This window comes from Nuphar pumila, chromosome 2, assembly GCF_984573655.1.
Source record: "Nuphar pumila chromosome 2, dmNupPumi1.hap1.1, whole genome shotgun sequence".
NCBI lineage: Eukaryota > Viridiplantae > Streptophyta > Magnoliopsida > Nymphaeales > Nymphaeaceae > Nuphar > Nuphar pumila.
Window position 1 is genome coordinate 85,667,274 of NC_143250.1, and position 22,187 is coordinate 85,689,460.

Genomic DNA, 22,187 nt, shown 5'->3' on the forward strand with positions numbered 1-22,187 from the left:
GGCAAGATTAGTCTCAGCTGACATCATACTCAGTGAATTTTATCAGTTCATGATAAATTTAAATCAAATGTTACCTATCACCTGTACATATCTGCCTGACTCTTTAGTATTGAAACTTGAAAGGCCCATACCCAGCATGGTCCCATTCTCTAGGGTGCTGGGGAGGGACATACTGAGCTCGGTCCTAACTTTCTGATTCTCGACCACCTTTAGGATTCGAACCGGTGTCTTTACGCTGACACCGCACTTACCACTGCACCAACTACTGGCCTTCAACATCCTCAAATATTAACTTAAAAGAAAACCAGAAGTAATGTACGCTACCTCGATGGGAACATCATCCTTCTTATGTTTGATTGGAAATTACCTTATACAATGCAGTAGAACTCAATATAGAACAGGTTTTTAAAAGATAATTACAGTATATTACAGGGTTCAGCTCTGAAGCGCACGCAATGAAGGCTTATAGCTTCAAGATGGGCTAAGATGATGACAAAAGCAGCATACAGGACCTTAATATCTCAGTCCTGATGATTACAGAACAGAAAGAGAACTACCTAAAAAATACATTAAACCACAGAGAAAATGTGTTTTCTAAAATAATTATATTCATGTACTGAGCTCCTCCATCTAAGGCATGGAAGGTGAAAGCGTAGAGCATTAACAGGACCAAGAGGGAATCCAGTAACTCGCAATCATGGCATTGCACACATTTGACTGGTAGTTAATCTGCACTAACCACATTTTCATCAGTATGAAGTCTATCGTTATCAGTTTCCTTAAGCCACTCCTCTAGTTTGGCTTGATGATGGGACTGGAATTTCTCATAGTCCTCTATCATTTCTGATGGATCACTAATATGCGATTCTACAGACGGATCATCAGTTGTTGATGCCTGTCCATAAGATTCAACCGTCTCCAACTGATTGCTCATCTGGCTAGACAGTGGTAGTTCATCTGTTCCAATGTCAATGACTGGCAGGTTTGTAACAACAGCGCCAGAAGAACAAAACTTATTATTGGCACTCGGATCACATGGTCCAAAAGCATCACGTTGGGGCCGTCTAAGAACTGCTGCCTTCTGCTTTGCAGAATTCAGCATCGTGGAAAGATAGTTGCTTGGTCCTTTACGCTCTGTTATCTGTGAAGGTTGAGATGTGGAGGGATCGTATTGGCAGTCCCAATATCGGCTTCCTTTTGCTTGTGTTGGAACAGAGGTTGAACCAAACATTGAAGGCCCCCAAGACCCACTTCTTGCCGTTCGGAAACCACGCCATGATGGGTTGCCCTCACCCCCTTGAGTGGTACTTGGATGAAATGGGCTGCACATATAACAGAGAATTTCAGAAGGCTTTTAGTACATCAGAAGTTTTTCATCCATTAACCCCATAAACATATACTAATGGAGGCAAACTTCAATTTAGGAGTGAAAAAAAACGTTTTCATGAAACAGATTGGGGAAACAGTGAGCAAAATAATCCTCTGGTTAAAGGACTGGTGAGAAATTTCAAATTAAAAACTTTTTTAGTTGATAAAGTATCTTTCTTGCTCCTTTTCTTCCCTAATGTGCAAGCATTTCCATTCTTACAGAAGACGCCTGTCATTCAATCCACAATAACTGGAAGTGTCAAAAACATCTAGATCATACCGTTTCTGTTGGTTCATGGATGATGACATCATAATCAAAGACTTATGTATGTCTTTAACCATCTGATCAGCTATAGGTACACCAAAGTCTTTCATTGATCTCACCATGCTGATGGAGTCTTCTAAGTCGGCTGTATGTAATGCTACCTCATTTGACTTCTCCACAACCCTATTCTGAATAACAACCAATACATGTTACAAGAATCAATGCACAACATTATATAATTTACTTGTATACCTCTCAAACACTTGCAAAACCCACTTGAAGACCCAACCAGTCATCATGTGTGTCTAACATCAAATTTGAAAGTATCCAAATTGAAAACCACAACCAAGACGTTAATATTTCTCTACCTAATCACATTATATAATCAATGCAGGCCTTCGTTGCTATTCCATCCCCTGAGACTAATTTCACTACTTGCTGTATTAGATCTGAATTCAATTGCATAAATCTATTTTGTCCTATCAAGAAAATGTCACAGTAATATTGTCCAGTTCTCCTAAATTGAGAAACTTATTCAGCTTCAGTAATATGCTTGCCGACTGGTATGGAAAATTTGCATCAGGAGGTGGTATCAGGAGGCAAAGGCTGCAGATGACCTTTCATAGAAAAGTAGGGCAAAGCATTGTGAAATGAAATCATCTTCCTATTTATGAAATCATCCCTACATTTGCAATAACCTGGAAAAGTCTATAACTTTCACAACCAACAACATATTTGATGCAAGGAAAGTGGAGTTATAATTCTGCATCAATATGACCCCTCACCAGTTCCCATGTTTGTCTAAGATAAACCACATATCTTTTCCTTCTCTGGTTATGTTTAATAATGTCAAAATACCACCATGAGGAATGTACCTAAAACCCTGAATGAGGGCCAAGCAAGAAACATAGCCAACAACAGGAACCAGTTTATATATGCATGAGAGCAGAGGGCACTGTCTCTCCTTTTTCTTCCTTTTTTATAGGGAAGGAAAAGAAAAAAGATTTTTAACGGTCCATTGGAATATGATCTTGGAAAATCATCTGAAAAATCCATGTATCTGTTTTTTCATATCCCCCCAAACTCCGATCACACAATGAAATTGAAATATTGAATAGGTTGTTTTGCTGGTATCATGTCAGAAATAAGGGAATCTTAGAAATGCATTACAGAAAAAGATCTGATAGAGGGCATGCTTCTATCTTTTAGACCTGCTTCTCCAAGTGCCTTTTATTTTAATAATTGACAGCTATGACCCAATGATGCTCGGACACTCATCTCTCACCAAACCATCATGAAACACACAAATTGCATGACTTCATAATTGTAAACAAATTCTCAATACATAGAAAGAGGAAATTACACCAGACAACTATCAGACACACAAGCTTGGTAATCCACCACTAAGCAAATAACAGAGCAGATGAAAATTGATAAGATTCAAGAAATAGTATCCCAATGAATTATATAATAGCTATTGACAAGAGAAATAAACATTTAGACTGAGAATCATTTGCAAAGATCTATGTCCACAAGAATCCAAACCAGGATCATAATACTCTAAAGGACAGTTTGAGATCTTTCAAAGTAACTGCTGTCTTGTCAAAAATGCTGAACCAGAAGCTTGGGATGTCAGCACCTTCCCCTTTGGAAGCAAGGATTAAAATTATGAGCCTTGTGAAAGACAGGCAGCAAGATAAATCCTACAGTAGCCACTCCAGACAGAGAAATCAACTTCTTTACAAACAGATCCAACCCAGAGGATCCGCCCCAGCCTTGGATCCACCTCAATCAAGATCTGATCCAGAAGAGACGCCCAACCCCAGGAAAACCCGCCCAGCCTGGAATCCAAACCAGGCTGTGACTATGGTGGGATTGTACCTGTGTACTTTACCGTTTTGTCCTCCTGTAAATCTATATATAGATGTATCCTACTTGGTTTATTTTCAATGAAGTATATTCAAAGATTTCTCTAAGCTTCGTTCTTGGTTTGTGTTCTTGTTCTTTGAGGGAATGTATTTCTCTCTCGCCTCTCTTCCACGCCCGTCATCGACTCAAAGAGAACGCATTTTCTCCCTCCCTTGTCGTCAACCCCACATCCACCTCATGCTTCCCTTTACAGCCGACCAAGAGAGACAACTCTCTATCCCTCAATATTGCACGCCCCTCCTACTCATAGTGTGTGTCTCTCTCTGGAGCCTTGCCTCACGTCCAACTCGCCAGAATTCATAGAATTGTTCTCCGTGGAAATTCAGTTCCTAACAGTGAGCATTGTTCCCGGGAACCACGCCAAATCACTCAACCGAAAGGACCTTCGGTAACAAGGGCCCAAGCCCTTCACGGCTTCACACGACTGATCCAACCGCAACCAACCGTGATATGCACCCAGGATCTCTCCTTTGATCATTTCAAGGAGTTCACATCGGCATCAGGTTCTTCAATTCGCATACTTACCTATGTCACATGGGTGTGGGTGTGGTGCAATTTCAAAAATTTTGGACACGGGGACTATATATATATATATATATATATATATATATATATATATATAACAATAATAAGTCGGCTATAGCCCATTAGGGGACACGACTAAGATCATGCGTCTTGATGTTGATAACATTCCAAGTGAGTACCAAATATCTTGCTGTATACGTTAACAATTGCATAGACTGTGCAATGCAGTCTGTGACTGTGCAACTGCATTGCACAGTCTGGTTATATATATTTTTTTAAATATATATATATATATAATATTTTTTTTTGTTTTTTGCCCTAAAAATAGACATTTTTGGACTCAATCAACGTTGACCGAGTCCAAAACAAAAAGGGACTCGGCCTCGACTCATTGACTGAGTACGACTCGACGTTGACCGAGTCCGGGCCGTGTCTGAAGCCGCACCCGTGTCGGGGCATGTTGACTCGGGTGCGGTGCCTCCCTAGCCGAGTCCGTGTGACATAGGTACTTACAAATTATTTTTTGAATCATTAGAATCCGACCTCCGGTGACCCTGATCCGACTTTTGGAAGCCATGACTCATTCAACCTGTTCTTACGACTGATCGATACAAGCCTGCATCCCAGTTTGATTTTCCAAAATTCATTTCAGGCCTCTGACAGTCCAAAAAAATCCAAAACAATCATCGTAGTTAGCCCTACCTATCCTAGACCGAACCTAATTTACAGATTGAAAAAAACAAATCTCAATCCGTAGATATCGTTGTTTTACTAAAACTTGTCAAATTCAGTGACTGGATCCTGATGACCTAACGTTTTTAAACTTCATAAAAAAATTCTAGACCTACTCCTAGATCCATAAATCTTGAAATTTTTACCCTAAAAAAGTACATTTGTTAGCTTTCAAACCCAATTTACAGATCCCAAAAATTTGTTTGGATCGCTGAGATTTGGTCTGATCTTTAGAACCTGTCAGTACCCAAAAAAACTGACTGAACCTGTAACGTCCTGACCTAGCCCAGAAATAAATTAATTTTGGCAGTACAAAACCTTGAAAATCCTGAAAAAATCATTTTCCCATACTTGGTACCCCAGAAGACCAAACCCAAAGCCTTAAACCCTAATGGATCCAGATATGCGCACACCCTTAAAGATATGATGACAAAGGTCTGATACCTCTTCCTTTTCAAGGCTCCAAGTCCATACAAGAATACATAGAGCAATTTTATCGTAAAATTGGAGATCCATACCTAGAAAACTATAGAGAAGTAAATTACCAAATATATTAACGGACTTGATTTTCGGATATTCAAGAAAATGAGAAGCATCACAACCACTTCTCTTGAGCAAGCTATTCAACATGCCTTGGATATTGAAAATGAACTGAATAGGAAAAAGAAAAAGTTTTCAGACACCCATCTGTTAGAGATATGAATAATACAGTAGTTGGCATGGCATTAAAGGAGTCCACTTCATACAAGAACTCCTCTACATCAGACTTCTCATTTGAGCCAACTTCTCTATCAGCTCAAGCATCCTTTTGTAATAAACCTTTCATTGAAAAGCTTGTTTCTAGTCATTTAATTCCAAAGTCAGGTTCAAGTCAAGAGTCAAAGAGTCATGTTTGTCCTAGTTGTCAGTTTGAAATGAATATGTCAAGAACATTAGAAGGGACTTCAGTAGCAGTCAAGAATCACAATGTTCTTCTTTCTAAGATGCAATATGGAAGAGGATGAGGGGGTATGCGAGGAGGAAGAGGACGTGGACGTGAAGGAAACCAGGGAGGTCATGGTCTCCTTCCACTCCCAAATGTTCCACCACTAGTGAACCAAGGCAAAAGAATTCCGACCTGCTTTGTCTGCAAAAAGCCAGGTCATATCAAGAAAGATTGTTGGTTTAAAGATGATCCAAGATATAATTCTGAGGCCAAGGGGCAAGGAAAGTTCTCAAATAAACCAAGACGGTCAGGAACAGACACTCAGGCACCTGTAGAGAGACAACTTTTATTGGCAGCTCTTGCAGGGCTAAATTTGAAACAAAATTATCAGGGAATTTGGTATGTGGACTCAGGGGCAGCGAACCGTATTACTGAGGATGAAGGTAAATTTTGAAACTTGACCCCTTATTTTGGAAAATATAAAGTTATCACTGAAGATGGCGCTCGTCACCCAATCATACACACTGGAAAAATTTCTATTCCCACGTCCAATTCTAGTCTCCAGTTATCTAATGTTTTTTTTGTTCCCAACATAAAAAAAAGCTTGTCTTTGTTTCTAAGTTAGTTGATGATACCAATTCATGAGTCATTTTTACCTCTTTTGTTTATGTGAAGGATTTTCACATGGAGAGAACGTTCGCTGAAGGAAAGAGACAAGGAAATATGTACATTTTCAAGGAAGATTCATTAGTTGAAGTCAAGAACAAATCTACTAAGGAGCCTAGAAGCCCTTCATCTTCTTGTTTTGTCAATGGGTCTGAATCAAATAAGTTAAATGTTTGGCATAGTTGTCTTACACATTGTAATAAAGCTTTCATTGAAAAGCTTGTTTCTAGTCATTTAATTCCAAAGTCTGGTTCAAGTCAAGAGTCAGAGAGTCGTGTTTGTCCTAGTTGTCAGATGTCCAAGAATCATGTATTACCTTTTTCCTTTATTAATAAAAGAGCTTCCAAGTTGTTTGAAATTGTCCATTCTAATGTGTGGGGACCAACTCCCAATGCTTCTTCTTCTGGGAGTCGATTCTATGTGACCTTTATTGATAATTATTTGTGGTACACTTGGATATTTTTCATGAAACATAAGCATAAAGTTTTAATATTTTTAAAAAAAATCATGTTATGGTTCGCAATCATATTTCCCTTTCTATCCTAAATTTTCAATGTGATGGTGGGGGTGAGTACTCATCGAATGACTTTGTTGAATATCTCAAGAAGAATGGGATCAATCAAAGAGTGTCTTGTCCCCGAACACCTCAGCAAAATAAACTTGCTGAGAGAAACCATAAACACATAGTTGAAAGTGCCTTAGCTATGATGCATGAGGGATCTGTCCCTTTATTCCTTTGGATAGAGGCCTTTCATACCGTAGTCCATATTATTAACATGTTGCCCATGAAGATACTTCAAGATAAATCACTATATCATAAGTTGTTTGGAAAGCATTATTATTATCATTCCTTAAAGGTTTATGGTTGTGTTTGTTATGTTCATATTGGTGCCTCATAAAAGAATAAATTTGATAAGAAAATGTATCTTTATAAATTTGTGGGATATGTTGATGATTATAAAGGGTACAGATGTTCTGACATTGAGAATAGGTGCATCCGAATCTCAAGGAATGTTGTTTTTGACGAAATGAATTTTGAGCATAAAGGCAACAACCATGAAGTATTGCAGCCTCAATCACATGAATTTTATCAGCCATGGATGAGTGAAAGTCTGTTTCCAAGGGAATTTGACGAGTCCAGCCAAGGAAACATGGAGGAAACTGGTTGCGAAGGTGATGCTCATGAACACTACGATGCAAGGCAGCAGAATAGTGATATGCATTCGGCTAGTTGACAACAAACAATAGGAGTTGATGATTCAGCTCCACAGGTTGACATGTTCAAAGGGTTAGTATATAGTCGTTGAAGTAAAGACATGCCTGATACTCTCTTACAACAGCCAAGTACAGCCTCTCGGGTTGATCAAATGCCTTCAACAATGAGAAGATTTGGACGGGTTCGACATCCAATTCAGAGATGGGTCAGTTATGAGAGTTTCAGCACAGAATATCAAGCATTCTTGTCTGCAGTCTCAAGACAAGAAGAGCCCAAAAACTATAGTAAAACATCCAAGTCAAGAAATGATGGCTTTATACGAATGTCAAACATGGGATGTTGTACGAAGGCATTTAGACAAGCACATTGTGAGATCAAAATGGGTATACAAAATCAAATATAAACCAGATGGCAGCATAGAAAGGTATAAAACTCGACTTGTAGCAAAAGGCTTTACTCAAGAACATGGGTCAGATTATGAAGAGACTTTTAATCCAGTAGTGAAGATGGGGACAATTTGTGTTGTTTTATCCCTCGTTGTTGATCATGGCTGGATGTTGAGCCAATTAGATGTTAAAAATGCTTTTTGCATGGAGAGTTAAATGAGGAGATTTACATGGGACAACCTCAAGGGTATAGTGAAAAGGATCCTAGCAGATATGTGTAAAAGAGAAATAGGACGATATATGGACTAAAACAAGCCTCCAGATCATGGTTTGAAAGTTTTTCTCTTGAAATTCAAAGGCATGGGTTCTACAAATCATCTCTTGATTATTCATTGTTCATTTATAAAGGCAAAGGATGGATAACTACATTGTTGATTTATTTAGATGATATAATAGTTGCAGGAAATTCAGAAGAACATACTATTGAGATCAAGGAAGTCTTGAACCATAGGTTCAAGATGAAAAATTTAAGAAGGTTAAAATACTTCCTAGGAGTGGAGGTTGATAAAGGAAAGAATGCTCTGGTGTTGACCCAACACAAGTACACCATTGATCTACTCAATAAAGCTAGAATGAGAGACTGCAAGCCCTTGCTAACTCCTAGCCCTCTACATAAAAAACTCAGCTGTGATGGAAAGATAATATGAAGATCCCACAAAGTATAGGAGCATTGTAGGTATGCTTCAATATCTTATTTTCACTCGTCCAAATGTTTATGCAGTGAACCAGGTTTCACAGTACATGCATTGTCCGCGAACTAGTCATGTGGAGGTTGTTAAAAGGATTCTTAGGTACCTTAAAGGTACACTAGGGAATGAACTTTATTATAGAAAGAGAGATGAAAATGATGATATGATTATAGTAATGGCCTTCTCAGATATAGAGTGGGTAGGAGATCTAGATGAAAGAAGGTCAGTTTCAGGATACTGTGTCTTTGTCGGAAGAAATTTAGTTTCATAAAGTAGTAAGAAGCAAAAGGCAATAGAACGTTCTAGTATAGAAGCTGAGTATCGAGCCATGGCTGCAGCCTCTTCAGAAGTAACTTGAATCAGATATTTGTTGAGCGATTTGGATCAGAAAATACCAAGTTCTATTTTGTTATGTGACAACCAAAGCGCAATTAAGATTTCCCTTAATCCTATTCAGCACGGAAGAAGGAAGCATAATGAGATAGATAAGCATTTCATCCGGAGTAAGATAGAAAATGACGAAATTGAGTAAAAAATCATTGGAACAGAGGATCAAGTGACAGATTTGTTTACAAAGGGACTGAACAAACAACGATTTTGGTACTTGAAAAGCAAGTTATCCATGATTCTCACCATATACAACTTGAGGGAGGCTAATGAGACGTGATAATGGGTCTGGATCCAGATCCATGTATGGATTCATATTCACATCAATCATAGATTCATATTATTTTATTCCTTTATAATATTTTGCATTTCATGTTTTAACCCCTACTAAATATTATGTTGTATATTAGTGAGAGGGGTAAACTTATACTTGTAGCAAATCTGTTTTGTTATATTAGAAAGGAAAACCTCCCACATGGTACACATTGGAAGGACGTGCTTTGGAAATTTCTGCAGCCTCTCTCTCTCCTTGCTATCTCCTTTTTTCTTCTCTCTTTTTCTTTAGTGGTGCAGCTCTGTTTCACATCTTATTCCTGCCAGAAAAAATCAACATGTGATAGGGTGCAAGTAGATCTATAAAATTAAAAGAAGAGCAGATTGATCCTTAGAAAGGTATAAAGCGAGGTTGGTAGCCAAGGTAATCAAGAAGGATTGGACTATTTTGAAACTTTCATCCCTGTCATAAAACCAACCACTATCAGAACTGTGGTATCCTTGGCAGCCAGTAATAATTGGGTGATTCAATAGCTAGATGTAAATAATGTCTTTCTAAATGGGCATATTTCTGAAGTGGCATTCATGGATCAACCTCCTGGGTTTGAAGACCAAAATCATCACAATCATGTGTGTTTACTAAAGAAGGCTCTATATGGCCTAAAGCAAGCACCTAGAGTTTGGTTTTCTAGATAGTTCTTTTTTGAGATCTCTAGACTTTAAAGATTCCAAGACAAATACTTCTTTGTTTATTTTTCACAAGAGTGAGGTAAATTGTATATTTTAGTCCATGGATGATATTATTTGTAATGAGATATTGCGGAAATATAAAGAGTGCATACAAGCACATACAACAATGAAAAAGAGACAATATCACAAGTCCACGAAGGGACAATACAAGCACAAGCCTTAAAGAAGGCAACAATATAAAAAGCCTCTTATTGAGAAGAGAGAGAGCTCTCAAGAATGAATTACATACAAGGGGATCACCCCTATTTATACAAAAGGGAGAGGAGAGAAGGTGAGGCAAAATGCCTCAAAAGGAGAGCCCAAAAGGGGGCTCCCATGGAGTCGTTGGGAGCCCCCAACGGTCACATTTGTGACCGTTGGGGGCTCCAACGACTCTATGGTTGGAGCCCCTTTTGTGATATAAAAAATACAAAAAATAAATGAAAAAAATAAAAAAGAAAAAAATACATTTTAACAAAATCTGAAAATAGTTGTTTTCTAAAACAACTAGTGAAATTACAAAAATACCCCTATCGGGTATTGATGTAATATACAGAATATATATATATATATATATATATATATATATATATATATATATATATAAGATACATTTTAACACCCCCCTCAAACTTTACGGGGAAATGACAGAAAGTTTGCCAAGAAGAAACATGAAGCGAGGAGCCGGAAGAGCTTTAGTGAAGAAGTCCGCCAACTGATATTCTAAAGTGACATAGGGAAGAACAATTGTTCCTCGCAAGAATTCGTCACGAACATAGTGGCAATCCATTTCGATATGTTTTGTACGCTCATGAAAAGTATGATTGCTCGCAATATAGATGGCACTCTTGTTGTCGCAACATAGCTTTGAGGCTTCGGTAATATCAACTCCCATGTCTTTAAGCAAACTGCGAAGCCATACAAGTTCCATTGTCGTGGTTGCCATAGCCCGGTACTCAGCTTCAGTGGATGATAGTGAAACTTTCTGCTGCTTCTTGCATCGCCAGGCAATCAAAGAGTCTCCTAAAAAAACACAAAAACCAGTAGTTGAGACTCGATCATTGGGATTACCTCCCCAATCTGCATCAGTATAAGCAAGAAGATTCAAGGAAGAAGAGGAGGATAGAAATAGCCCTTTATTGATGGTATTCCGAATGTAGCGGATGATTCGGAGAACGGCACTCATATGCACAGTTGTAGGAGCATGCTGAAATTGGCTAACAGAGTGAACCACATGAGTGATATCTGGTCTGGTGATGGTTAAATAGGTAAGAGACCCAATGAGTTGTCTGTAAGGTGTGGGATCTTCCAGAAGAACCCCATCCTCCAACCGCAATTTGGCATTAATAACCTCGGGAGTCTCTACTTTCTTATCATCAGAAATCTCAGACTTAGAACATATATCCGCAGCAAGCTTCATCTGTGACAAAATATATCCTCTAGGACAATATGCAACTTCAATTCCAAGAAAATATCTGAGAAATCCTAAGTCAGACATATCAAAATTATTTTTTAACATATTTTTAACATCAATAATACTATTTTGATCATTCCCAGTGATAATCATATCATCAACATAAAGCAACAAAATTACGATACTAGAACTTGCATGTTTAACAAAAAGAGCAGCGTCAGTATAAAAGAGTGAAATCCTAACTTTATCATGATATCACTGAAACGATCATACCAAGCCTTAGGCGCTTGTTTAAGGCCATACAATGCCTTCAAAAGCCGAAGAGTTTGACCTTGTTTAATATTTATTCCGGGTGGCGGGTCCATATAAACTTCTTCACTTAAACTTCCATTTAAAAAGGCATTTTTTACGTCAAGTTGATAAATAGGCCATTTTTTGGTTGATGCAACAGCTATTAAGGTCCTGACACTAGTCATTCGAGCTACGGGAGCGAATGTTTCTTCGTAATCAATGTCATATTCTTGGGAGTATCTCTTAGCCACTAATCTAGCTTTATATCGTTCTAAAGAGCCATCGCTTTTTGTTTTAACTTTGAAGACCCAGCGACAACCAATAGGTTTTTTGTGTGAGGGTAGAGTAACTATTTCCCAAGTATTGGCCTTTTTTAATGCATTAAGTTCAACTTGCATTGCTTCAACCCAATGAGGTATCGATTTAGCTTGATTATAGTGTGTTGGTTCAAAATAAGAATGTAGGGTTATCAAACATGCCCGATAGTTGGGAGTTAAGGAATCATAGGATACAAACCTATTTGGGGGTATTGATATTCTAGAAGAATGCCTAACTTGTGGTTCCTCAGTACAACAACAACAACAACTACGCCTTCATCCCAAAACAATTGGGGTCAGCGATATGAACCAAAAAAGAAATTCATTTTGGGTCTTCCACATGAATCCTTTTCCTCCAATCATTTCTATCCAACACCATGTCCTCGGTGAGGTTCAAAGCATTCATATCCTTGCCTATCATCTCCATCCAAGTCTTCCTAGGCCTACCCCGACCTCTTTTAACTAATATATTTTCCCATTTCTCCAACCTTCTAACTGGAGCATCATTAGGCCTTCGCCGAATATGTCCAAACCACCGTAAACGATTCTCTCGCATCTTATTTTCAATGGGTGCAACACCTACCTTCTTACGTATCTCTTCGTTCCGAATCTTATCTTTTATTGTATTTCCACACATCCATCTAAGCATCCGCATCTCAGCTACACTCATTTTTTGAATATGATGTCTCTTGTGGTTCCTCAGTGGATTCCGAAATTTGAGAGTATTTTTCGAGGGCACTAATAGGATTTTCTTGATTTCTTCTTAAGTAAACATTTATATTGGTATCACTATCATGAACATTTATATTCAAATCACTATCATTTGAGGGAGTTATGTCAAGAGGGGATACCTCATGAGAATGATCAATGTTTTCAAGAAAATCTTCTTGTATGTCATCAATAAGATCATATAAGAATATGTAGTCAATTTCATTTGTTTCTTTTAGTTTATCAAAACTGTTTTCTTCTTCTAGAAATGTTACATCTTTTGAAATATATAGTTTATCATTCTTAAAATCATAACATCTATACCCTTTTTATTTTCACCATATCCTAAAAAAACGCATTCAATTGCTTTTGGAGATAACTTATCTCTTTTATGTAATAGGACAAAACATTTGCAACCAAAAATACGAAGACGATTGAAATCGGGTGAAAATTTAAAGAGTTTTTCATAGGGAGAAACATTTTTTAACTTAGAAGAGGGCATTCTATTGATTAGATAGGTTGAGGTTAGAACGGCTTCGGCCCAAAACTTCTTTGGAATATTTTTAGAAATAAGTAATGTTCTAGTGGTTTCTATAATGTGCCTATGTTTCCTTTCCGCTAGGCCATTTTGTTGGGGAGTTCTAGGACATGACTTTTGATGGCAAATGCCATTTTGGATTAAATAGTTTTGGAATTCATGAGATAAGTACTCGCCACCGGAATCGGATCTTAACATGGATATGTTACTTTGAAATTGATTTTGAATTTTTTTATGAAAATCTTTAAAGAAAGCAAATACTTCCGATTTATGACTAAGGAAATAAATCCAAACATACCGAGTAAAGTCATCAATAAACGTAACATAATATGAATAACCCCCTTTAGACATAACCGGAGAGGGCCCCCACACATCCGAATGCACCAATTCAAAAGGCCTTGATGAAAGAAAAGTTCTATTTGGAAATGGAGTAGACTTCATTTTTCCAAAAATGCAATCTTTGCAATTAATTTCTTTTTCCTTACAAAATTTGTTTCCAAAAGGAAAGAGATACATTTTAGAATAACTTGGATGACCAAATCTTTTATGCCAAGTTTCCATGCTTTTCTCTTGGACATAAGAACAAAAAAAGTTTGTAGGGAGATCAAGATGGTCCATATAATAGAGGTCTCCCTTTCTATGGCCTTGCCCAATCCGCTTCCCGGACCGGAGATCCTGCACAAAGCAACCATTAGATGAGAAAGATATTTCACATCCATGGTCGGCAATTTGAGAAACCGAAAATAGGTTTAAATTTAGTTTGGGAACAACTCTTACTTTTGGAACACAAAAATTTTGTGCATCTTTAAAAGAGCCAATACTTGAAATTTTTAAAAAGGTTCCATCGGCCGTAGAAACACAAGAGTCCTTTGAATTGGTGCAAACATCAACAAGTGCATCCTCATGAGGGGTCATATGAAAGGAAGCTCCGGAGTCAAGGATCCAAGAATACGTACCGGGTGAAGATGATGAAGCAATAGCCGCACCCGATGTGGAGGAAGAAACCTTTAGCATTTGTTGGAGAGCCATGGATATTTGTCCAAGAGTTTCTTTGATGTCATTGTTCTTGCCTTCATCTTCTTTGGTGGTGGTTTCCTCAAGAGAAGCCACTTTAGGCTTGAAGGTTCCAATAAGCTTTGGACAAATGGGTCTAATGTGACCCGGCTCATTGCAATAATGGCAAACAATCATTTTTCTTCCTCCATTGTAGTTTCCTTGTTTCCCAAAATGAGGAGGTTTATAGGTTCTAACATTATTACCCGGTTTTGATACGGCAAGGACTTCATCGACATGCTTACTCATGCCAAGCCTTGTCTCCTCTTGAGTGATTTCGGCAATAGCATCCTCAATAGGAGGAAAAATAGATCTATGGAGAAGTGAAGATCTCACTTGCTCAAATTCAGGACGTAGCCCAAAAAGAAATTGGAACAATCGCTCTTGTTCCATTTGTTTTTGCCTTAAATCAATATCTTCCATAGAAACCCATTTTGGCTCCAAGAGAGCCAATTCATCCCATAGCGGGTTTAAAGCACTATAATAGTCTTGAATGCTAGAATCACCTTGCTTGGTGGTTCTAATCTTTTCTTGCAAGAAATAAGCCCTTGCAAGATCCTTTTGGGTATACATACCCTTCATAAAGGACCAAGCCTCATTGGCTCTACGAAATTTAGCTATATTAGCACATACCTTAAGCTCCACATTGTTCATAAACCACGCAAGGATTTTTGCGTGATTGTTTTCCCAATCTTCCACTTCCTTTTGATGACTTTCAATGGCCTTGAGGCGAGCATCTCCTTCAAGAGCCTTTTCTTGACCTTCTTCCATCTTTGTGAGCATAAGCTTAGGTTCCGGAACGGTACCCATGACAAAACCCCAAAGCTTCTTCCCTTTGAGATTATTTTCCATTGCCGATGCCCACATCATATAATTCTTTCCATTGAGCTTGAAAGAAAGGTCAATTTTTGTCTCCATGATGTTGCCAAGAAGTGAGAAGATATCTATTAGATATGAAAAAACACGAACCACACCTTTCCTTCAAGAATCGAGTGGCTCTGATACCATGTAATGAGATATTGCGGAAATATAAAGAGTGCATACAAGCACATACAACAATGAAAAAGAGACAATATCACAAGTCCACGAAGGGACAATACAAGCACAAGCCTTAAAGAAGGCAACAATATAAAAAGCCTCTTATTGAGAAGAGAGAGAGCTCTCAAGAATGAATTACATACAAGGGGATCACCCCTATTTATACAAAAGGGAGAGGAGAGAAGGGGAGGCAAAATGCCTCAAAAGGAGAGCCCAAAAGGGGGCTCCCATGGAGTCGTTGGGAGCCCCCAATAGTCACATTTGTGACCGTTGGGGGCTCCAACGACTCTATGGTTGGAGCCCCTTTTGTGATATAAAAAATACAAAAAATAAATGAAAAAAATAAAAAAGAAAAAAAATACATTTTAACAAAATCTGAAAATAGTTGTTTTCTAAAAACAACTAGTGAAATTACAAAAATACCCCTATCGGGTATTGATGTAATATACAGAATATATATATATATATAAGATACATTTTAACAATTATTGTCATTGAAAATTCCTATAGTCATGTTTAGTGGATTATCAACAAAATGAACTCATAGTTTGCTTTGAAAGACTTGGGAGATTTACATTTTTTCTTGGGAATAGAAGTTATTTGCATGTCAAAAGGTCTTCTTTTGTGTCAGAGAAAATATATATTTGATCTGCTAAATCGATCTGCAATGACAGGTTCTAAACCCAGTTCCACTCCTATGGGTTCGTCGCCTTCATTATCTGCTGGTGCACGAGAAGCTATGGATTATCAAACTATGTACATGAGCATAGTCGGAGCTCTACAATATGCCACCATGACACGCCCTAATATATCTCATGTTGTTAATAAAGTGTGTCAATATATGCATGACCCAACCAATGTTAATTGGCCTGCTGTAAAACGCATATTGAGGTATCTCAAGGGTACTATTCATTATGGTCTAATGATAAGTCCTTTGAAATCATCATCCCTATCAGCCTTCTCAGATGCTGATTGGGCAGTATGTCCTGATGATAGAAGGTCCAGTGAAGGATATGTTGTATTTGTTGGTCAGAATTTAGTTTCATGGATCTCAAAGAAGCAAAATATTGTATCCAAATCCAGTACTGAAGCTGAGTATCTGCCTTAGCTAATGCAGCAACATAACTTACCCGAATGTGGTTTCTTCTCAAAGAACTTGGGGTTAAATTAAATGATGCCCCCACCATATGGTGTGATAATGTGGGGGCCTCATATCCGACCTCCTGTCCTATTTATCATAATAGGTGTAAACACATTGAAATCGACATCCACTTTATGAGAGAGAGAAGCTAGCTAAGGACCTCATTATTAAGTATATTTCCAGCAAGGATCAAATTGATGATATTTTCACCAAACCTTTATCAAAGAAGAGGTTTCAAGATCTTTGTTTCAAGCTCAACATTCAGTCACGATCGTTGAACTTGCAGGGGGTTGTTAGAGGTATAAATGAAGCAGCAACTGGCATGGCAATGAAGGAGTCCAATTCATACAAGAACTCCTCTACATCAGACTCCTCATTTGAGCCAACTTCCCTATCAGCACAAGCATCCTTAATTAACAAGGAAGAATAGCTTAGTAGGAGTCCTACCTCAACCAAACTGATGCAGAGGCTTATCCAAGATGGGGTGTCCAACTCTCTAATTAAAGGCTTAATTAACATGTTTCCTATGTATAATTGTGGACTGGTTAGAGATGAGTCCAAGATGGATCCGAATTGTAAAACTCCTGTAAATCTTATTCTCACTCAACCTATTCAGGTTCAGTGATTGGAAATACAATAACATCTTGCACCCCTCTCACAATCTCCTAGCGTGAGAGTGTGAGCGTTCCGTGGACATAGGTTGATTCACAACCAAACTACGTAAACATGTGTGCAACGTGCTTTCTTTTCTTTTACCCTCAGCTTACCCAAACTCAAGTAGATGAAACTCAATCGAGACCCAATACAGACATCGCTCCTTTAGAACCCATCTAAGACCTTTCTCATGATCTAAATCCAATTCAAGATGATTTGGATCCAAACTCATGTCTTGAATCCAAGTCTCCTATATTGGATCCTCTTAAACCCACTGTGGACTCTCATATCCTCATCCCCGAAAACCATAAAATGGACCTAAACTTGAGCTTGTTAAATCCAATCCCAAACCCTCCCAATGTCCAATTTCCTAACCAAATCCAACACCCTACCCAAACCAACCCAAGTCGGATGCATAATGCCATTAACCTTGATCATGTCCACATTCAACCAGATCAAACCCAAAACCTTCATCCCCACCCTCCTAACCCATCTCTAAATCAAACCCAAGTTTGAACACAAGCTTGTTACCCATTTAATCAACACCAAACCTACCCAAACTAGTTCTATAACCCACAAGTGCACCGAGATCCAGGTCCAATTGAACCCCAAAGGGGTGCAGGAGCACAGGGTGAGCGCATCGGTTGAGTTGTGGGTCTTACCTCATAAGTGGACCCATTTTATACATGCAGACAAGAGCGGGACCACCACTTCAGGGTGAAGACAGAGTTCCCAGTGTTTGGGAGAACTTGGATCCAAATGAGTTCTTTGCTTGAGAAAAGAAGGCGATGGAAGTATGGTCGCTTGGTCACAGAGGGGTTAGATCCATGGTTGCCAGTTGAGGAAGCGGGAGCGGGAAGCGATACGGGAAGCGGGAAGTGAGGCACTTTCAAAATTTCAGGAAGCGGGGAAGCGTGGGACCACTTAGGACTGATTCGGGAAGCGTCTCAGAAGCGACCTAGGAAGCGTCTCGGAAGCGAGGGGGAAGCGAAAAAAATAAAAAATAAAAAATACAAAAAATTGAAAAAAACAGGGAAAGCGAGGGGGAAGCGCGCTTCCCATTAAAGGGAAGCGCGTCCCCCATTAAAGGGAAACGCGTCCCCCATTAAAGGGAAGCACGCTTCCCAAAAAAGGGGGACGCTTCCCCCCACGCTTCGGAAGCGCGACGTTTCGCGCTTCCGAAGCGCGCTTCGGGGAAGCGCGCTTCCCCTTTTAGCTAGGCGCTTCCGGTAACCCTGGTTAGATCAGTGGACCAGAAGTTGCATTGACAAAGCATCCTGGGAAGAGAAAGACTGGATAGTGGCCCAATATCCGAAGTTCTCTTCTTGAGGACAAGGCGTGCTTGAGAGGGGTGGATTGTTACGAACCGCCTTGAATCCGATCAAGAGAAGTTGTTCCAGGTCCAACACAGAGGATCCACACCAGCCCTAGATCTGCACCAATCAAGATATGATCTGGAGCAGCTGCCCAGCCCCAGTATCCACTCTAGGGAAACCCGCCTAACCTGGAATCCTACCTAGGCTGGGACTCTGGTGGGATGCCTCCTTAGACTCCTATCTAGGATAGGATTATGCTTGCATATTTTACCATTTTGTCCTCTTGTAAATCTATATATAGATGTATCATGCTTAGTTTATTTAAAGATTTCTCTAAGCTTTGTTTTTTGTTCGTATTTTTGTTCTCTGAGGAAACATATTTCTCTCTCGCCTCTCTTCTACACCCGTCATTGATCCGGAAGGAATACTTTTTCTCTCTTCCTTGTCGTCGACCCACCATCCACCTTACGCTTCCCTGTGTAGCCGACCATAAGAGACGACTCTCTCCCCCAATGTTGCATGCCCCTCCTGCTCGTGGCGCGAGTCTCTCTATGGAGTCATGTCTCACGTCCAGCTCGCAAGAATTCGTAAGATCGCTCTTCGTGGGAGTTCAGATCCTAACATAAATGTCATCCCCACCAGAATCAGTATTGTCATTGTGATTATGACCAACAGAAATCCCGCTGATCTACATCTAAATGATCCTCTTTTGTGTGTATGTTCAATATCTTTACTGTTTTTTTCAGCATTGGCATATGGCTTTCAACATCAAAAGCACAGAAAGGACCATAGTGCATTCTCAAGTTTTTTGTGAGTGAACACATACAAAGTACAATAGATCATGTAACAGAACTTATCCAACAAAGAGTTACTGATCATTTAGTCCAAAAACCAAAGAATAAACAAATACCAACCTAAAAAATATATTGTGTGCCAATAAATGCTTTTATTTGAATCATGTTTGTGTCTACAACTAAATCCACTAGCAAATCTACGAAACCCATGGAAAAACAGAAAATCAAAACAAAAATTTTGCATTGTTATGTGCTATGATCAGTAAGAGTTCGTACAGGCAAAGCTGAAAGCACATAAAAATGACACGTCCAAAGAAACAAGAGAATATACTCCCCACCATAATCCAACAGTTGAACAAGTATTTTTTCTTCAGACCCAACACGCCGATATCCAAAACCATGTAGTACTACTCAGAAGACCTCTTCATACCGAAAATATTCGGTTTCAATAATCTATACGCAGAATATGAAACTCAACCCAATTCACTCCATATCTACAGAAATATAAATATATGAATAAAACAAATCTACCAATCAAAAGTCCTCAACGAGTACAACAAGAAAATCCTATCCCCACAAAACTCAGATACCACAAAAAAGAATACACCAATGGAAAGCTACTAACTTCACCCACGTACACTCGAAGCAAGAAACCGCCAGTTTAGCTCACACCCATCAAATATTTCCTACAGAAAACCCAAACAGGAAGAGAGAAATACTCGCTTGCCTTTGTGCGGATCAAATTGGGGACCGAATTCTGGGTGTGCTGCTGGACGTAGAAGAGGCCCACCGATGGCTCGTTGGCCATCCTCTCTATCATCTCTACCACGCAATCATTCACTGCAATTTACACAAAAAAGTGGAAAAAACAAGCCCGTATGAAACCCTTGGAGGGAAATTCGCATCACCCACGAAAGGAAAAAGGAGAGAGGACAGAGAAATGGGAAAAAAGAGGCGGATTTCCCGTTTTGTTCGGGGGAATAGGGAGAGAGAGAGAGAGAGAGAGAGAGAGAGAGAGGAAATGGGTGGTGGTCGTGGGGGGATCCCTACCGTCCATGAAGCCATCGACGGTCGAGAAGCCATGCATCTTCTTCTTGGGAGCGGGGAGGGCAGCCTTTCATGAGATGGGCTTCCTGACACCTCCGAGTGTCTGCCTGCCCATCTCATTCTACCCTGGATTAGTACTGCCCCCATTTCCCCAAAATCGATTAGGAGAGAGAGAGAGAGAGTACCCAAATCTAAACCAAAACAATCCTTCAAGGACGAATGAATGTTAGTACTACCTTAGTTGTAGGTGCGTGTGTGTTTTTAAGGCAAGCTGGGGTTAGGCAGACCCCTACCAGATATCTAGCCTCATGTGGCAGAGGCATTCAAACCTATGGCACAGGAGCCCCTTATCACATGGGATACCACTTCTTAGTTGTAGGTGTGTTGCCCAAAGGTGTTTGGCGTAGTTGGATTGGATCGGCGGGTGGGCTTCAGGCGATTCCCCGAGGACAAAGAGTAAGCCTACAAAGTTTTACGCCATCACGACGGCAACCGTAAGTACAGCAGGCAGAGTCAGCGTGGCTTGAAGGTGATTTTTCCGTTAAATATAAAAAAATGAGTGTTAAATGAATCGGTTTCATTTAAAAAAAAAATACATTGGTTTTAAATATAAAGTCTTAAGACTATTGACCTTCATTGAGCTGCAACGGTATGGATAAAATCCATGAAAACTGGTTTTTGGGGGTGAAAAAGTAGGTTTCATAATAATGGTCATGGATTTAGCAAAATCTCAAAGGTTGTTTGCAAGCACTATTTAGGATCCACAGCACTATTTTGGATCCACTGCGGATTCTCCACTTTCACAATTATGTTTAGGATGCAAGTTTTAGCCCTTAAAAAATGAGCTGAGAAGGTCAATGGTGTGACTATGGGAACTGTCACTGATGTAGCATTTGGTAATTACCACTTCATCGTGGTTGTAACTGAAATGAGGAATTGGAACCAGCAGAGGTTCATCAAGCTGGCGAAAAAAACTGATTTTTTGTTGATCGCAATTATATTATATATGTATGGCCAAAAATCAGGGAATACCCCCCTTTTTCTTTTTGCTTGCTTTTGATTATACTATTTCGACGGAGATGACTTGTATCCCAGATTAAAAATAGTATAGCAATAGTATGGAATATCGTGCAATTGGATCAAATTTAAATGTGATGGATCAGGTGTAATCACATTCCACACTTTGAGTGTACCGCTGCACCTGACTGCCCTCCATTTGTGAGGTACAACCTTGTCATCTGTAGGGCCCAACAGATGGAGGGCAGATCTGGTGCAGCGGTGCAATGTGATTGCACTTGATCCGCCCTCCTCGGCAGAGGTCGTGTCAGTTCTTACTTTTCCTTTTTTCTTGGCTTCCGATTAGTTTTGGTAGTGGGGATTCTACACTTGCCGCTCTATCTATCTATCTATATATATATATAGATAGATAGATATATATAATGTGTGTGTGTGTTTGTGAAAACTGATAAGTGAACGGCTTAAACGTTTGATGTGCATCGAATACACGTTTAGTTTTTTTTACAATAAAAAGATGTAGCATATTGTGTTAGTAGCTTGAAAGCAAGATGCTGAGGTAAGGGTAAGCATATCCATATGTGACCCACTGTATAAGAGGATAATCATCATCTTTAACTATTAATTCTTTTAAATCATCAAATAATCTCATAAAAAGCTTTGAAAATTCACCATGCACTTTTATATTTTTTTTGCATTTTGAAAAATCTTA

At 39.1% G+C, this 22,187-nt stretch overlaps 1 protein-coding gene across 1 annotated transcript; it reads right to left on the bottom strand.

Moving 5' to 3' along the window:
* Positions 1-381: 381 nt before the first annotated feature.
* On the bottom strand, positions 382-20,744 carry LOC149845927 (uncharacterized). Its single transcript, XM_089996088.1, has 5 exons — positions 20,698-20,744; positions 20,465-20,598; positions 20,142-20,254; positions 1,649-1,821; positions 382-1,322 (listed from the first exon to the last, which is right to left on the bottom strand). Exons 2-5 carry the CDS (start codon positions 20,499-20,501, stop codon positions 725-727), a joined length of 921 nt encoding a protein of 306 aa, XP_089852214.1. The 5' UTR covers positions 20,502-20,598; positions 20,698-20,744; the 3' UTR covers positions 382-724.
* Between the last annotated feature and the right edge of the window lie 1,443 nt (positions 20,745-22,187).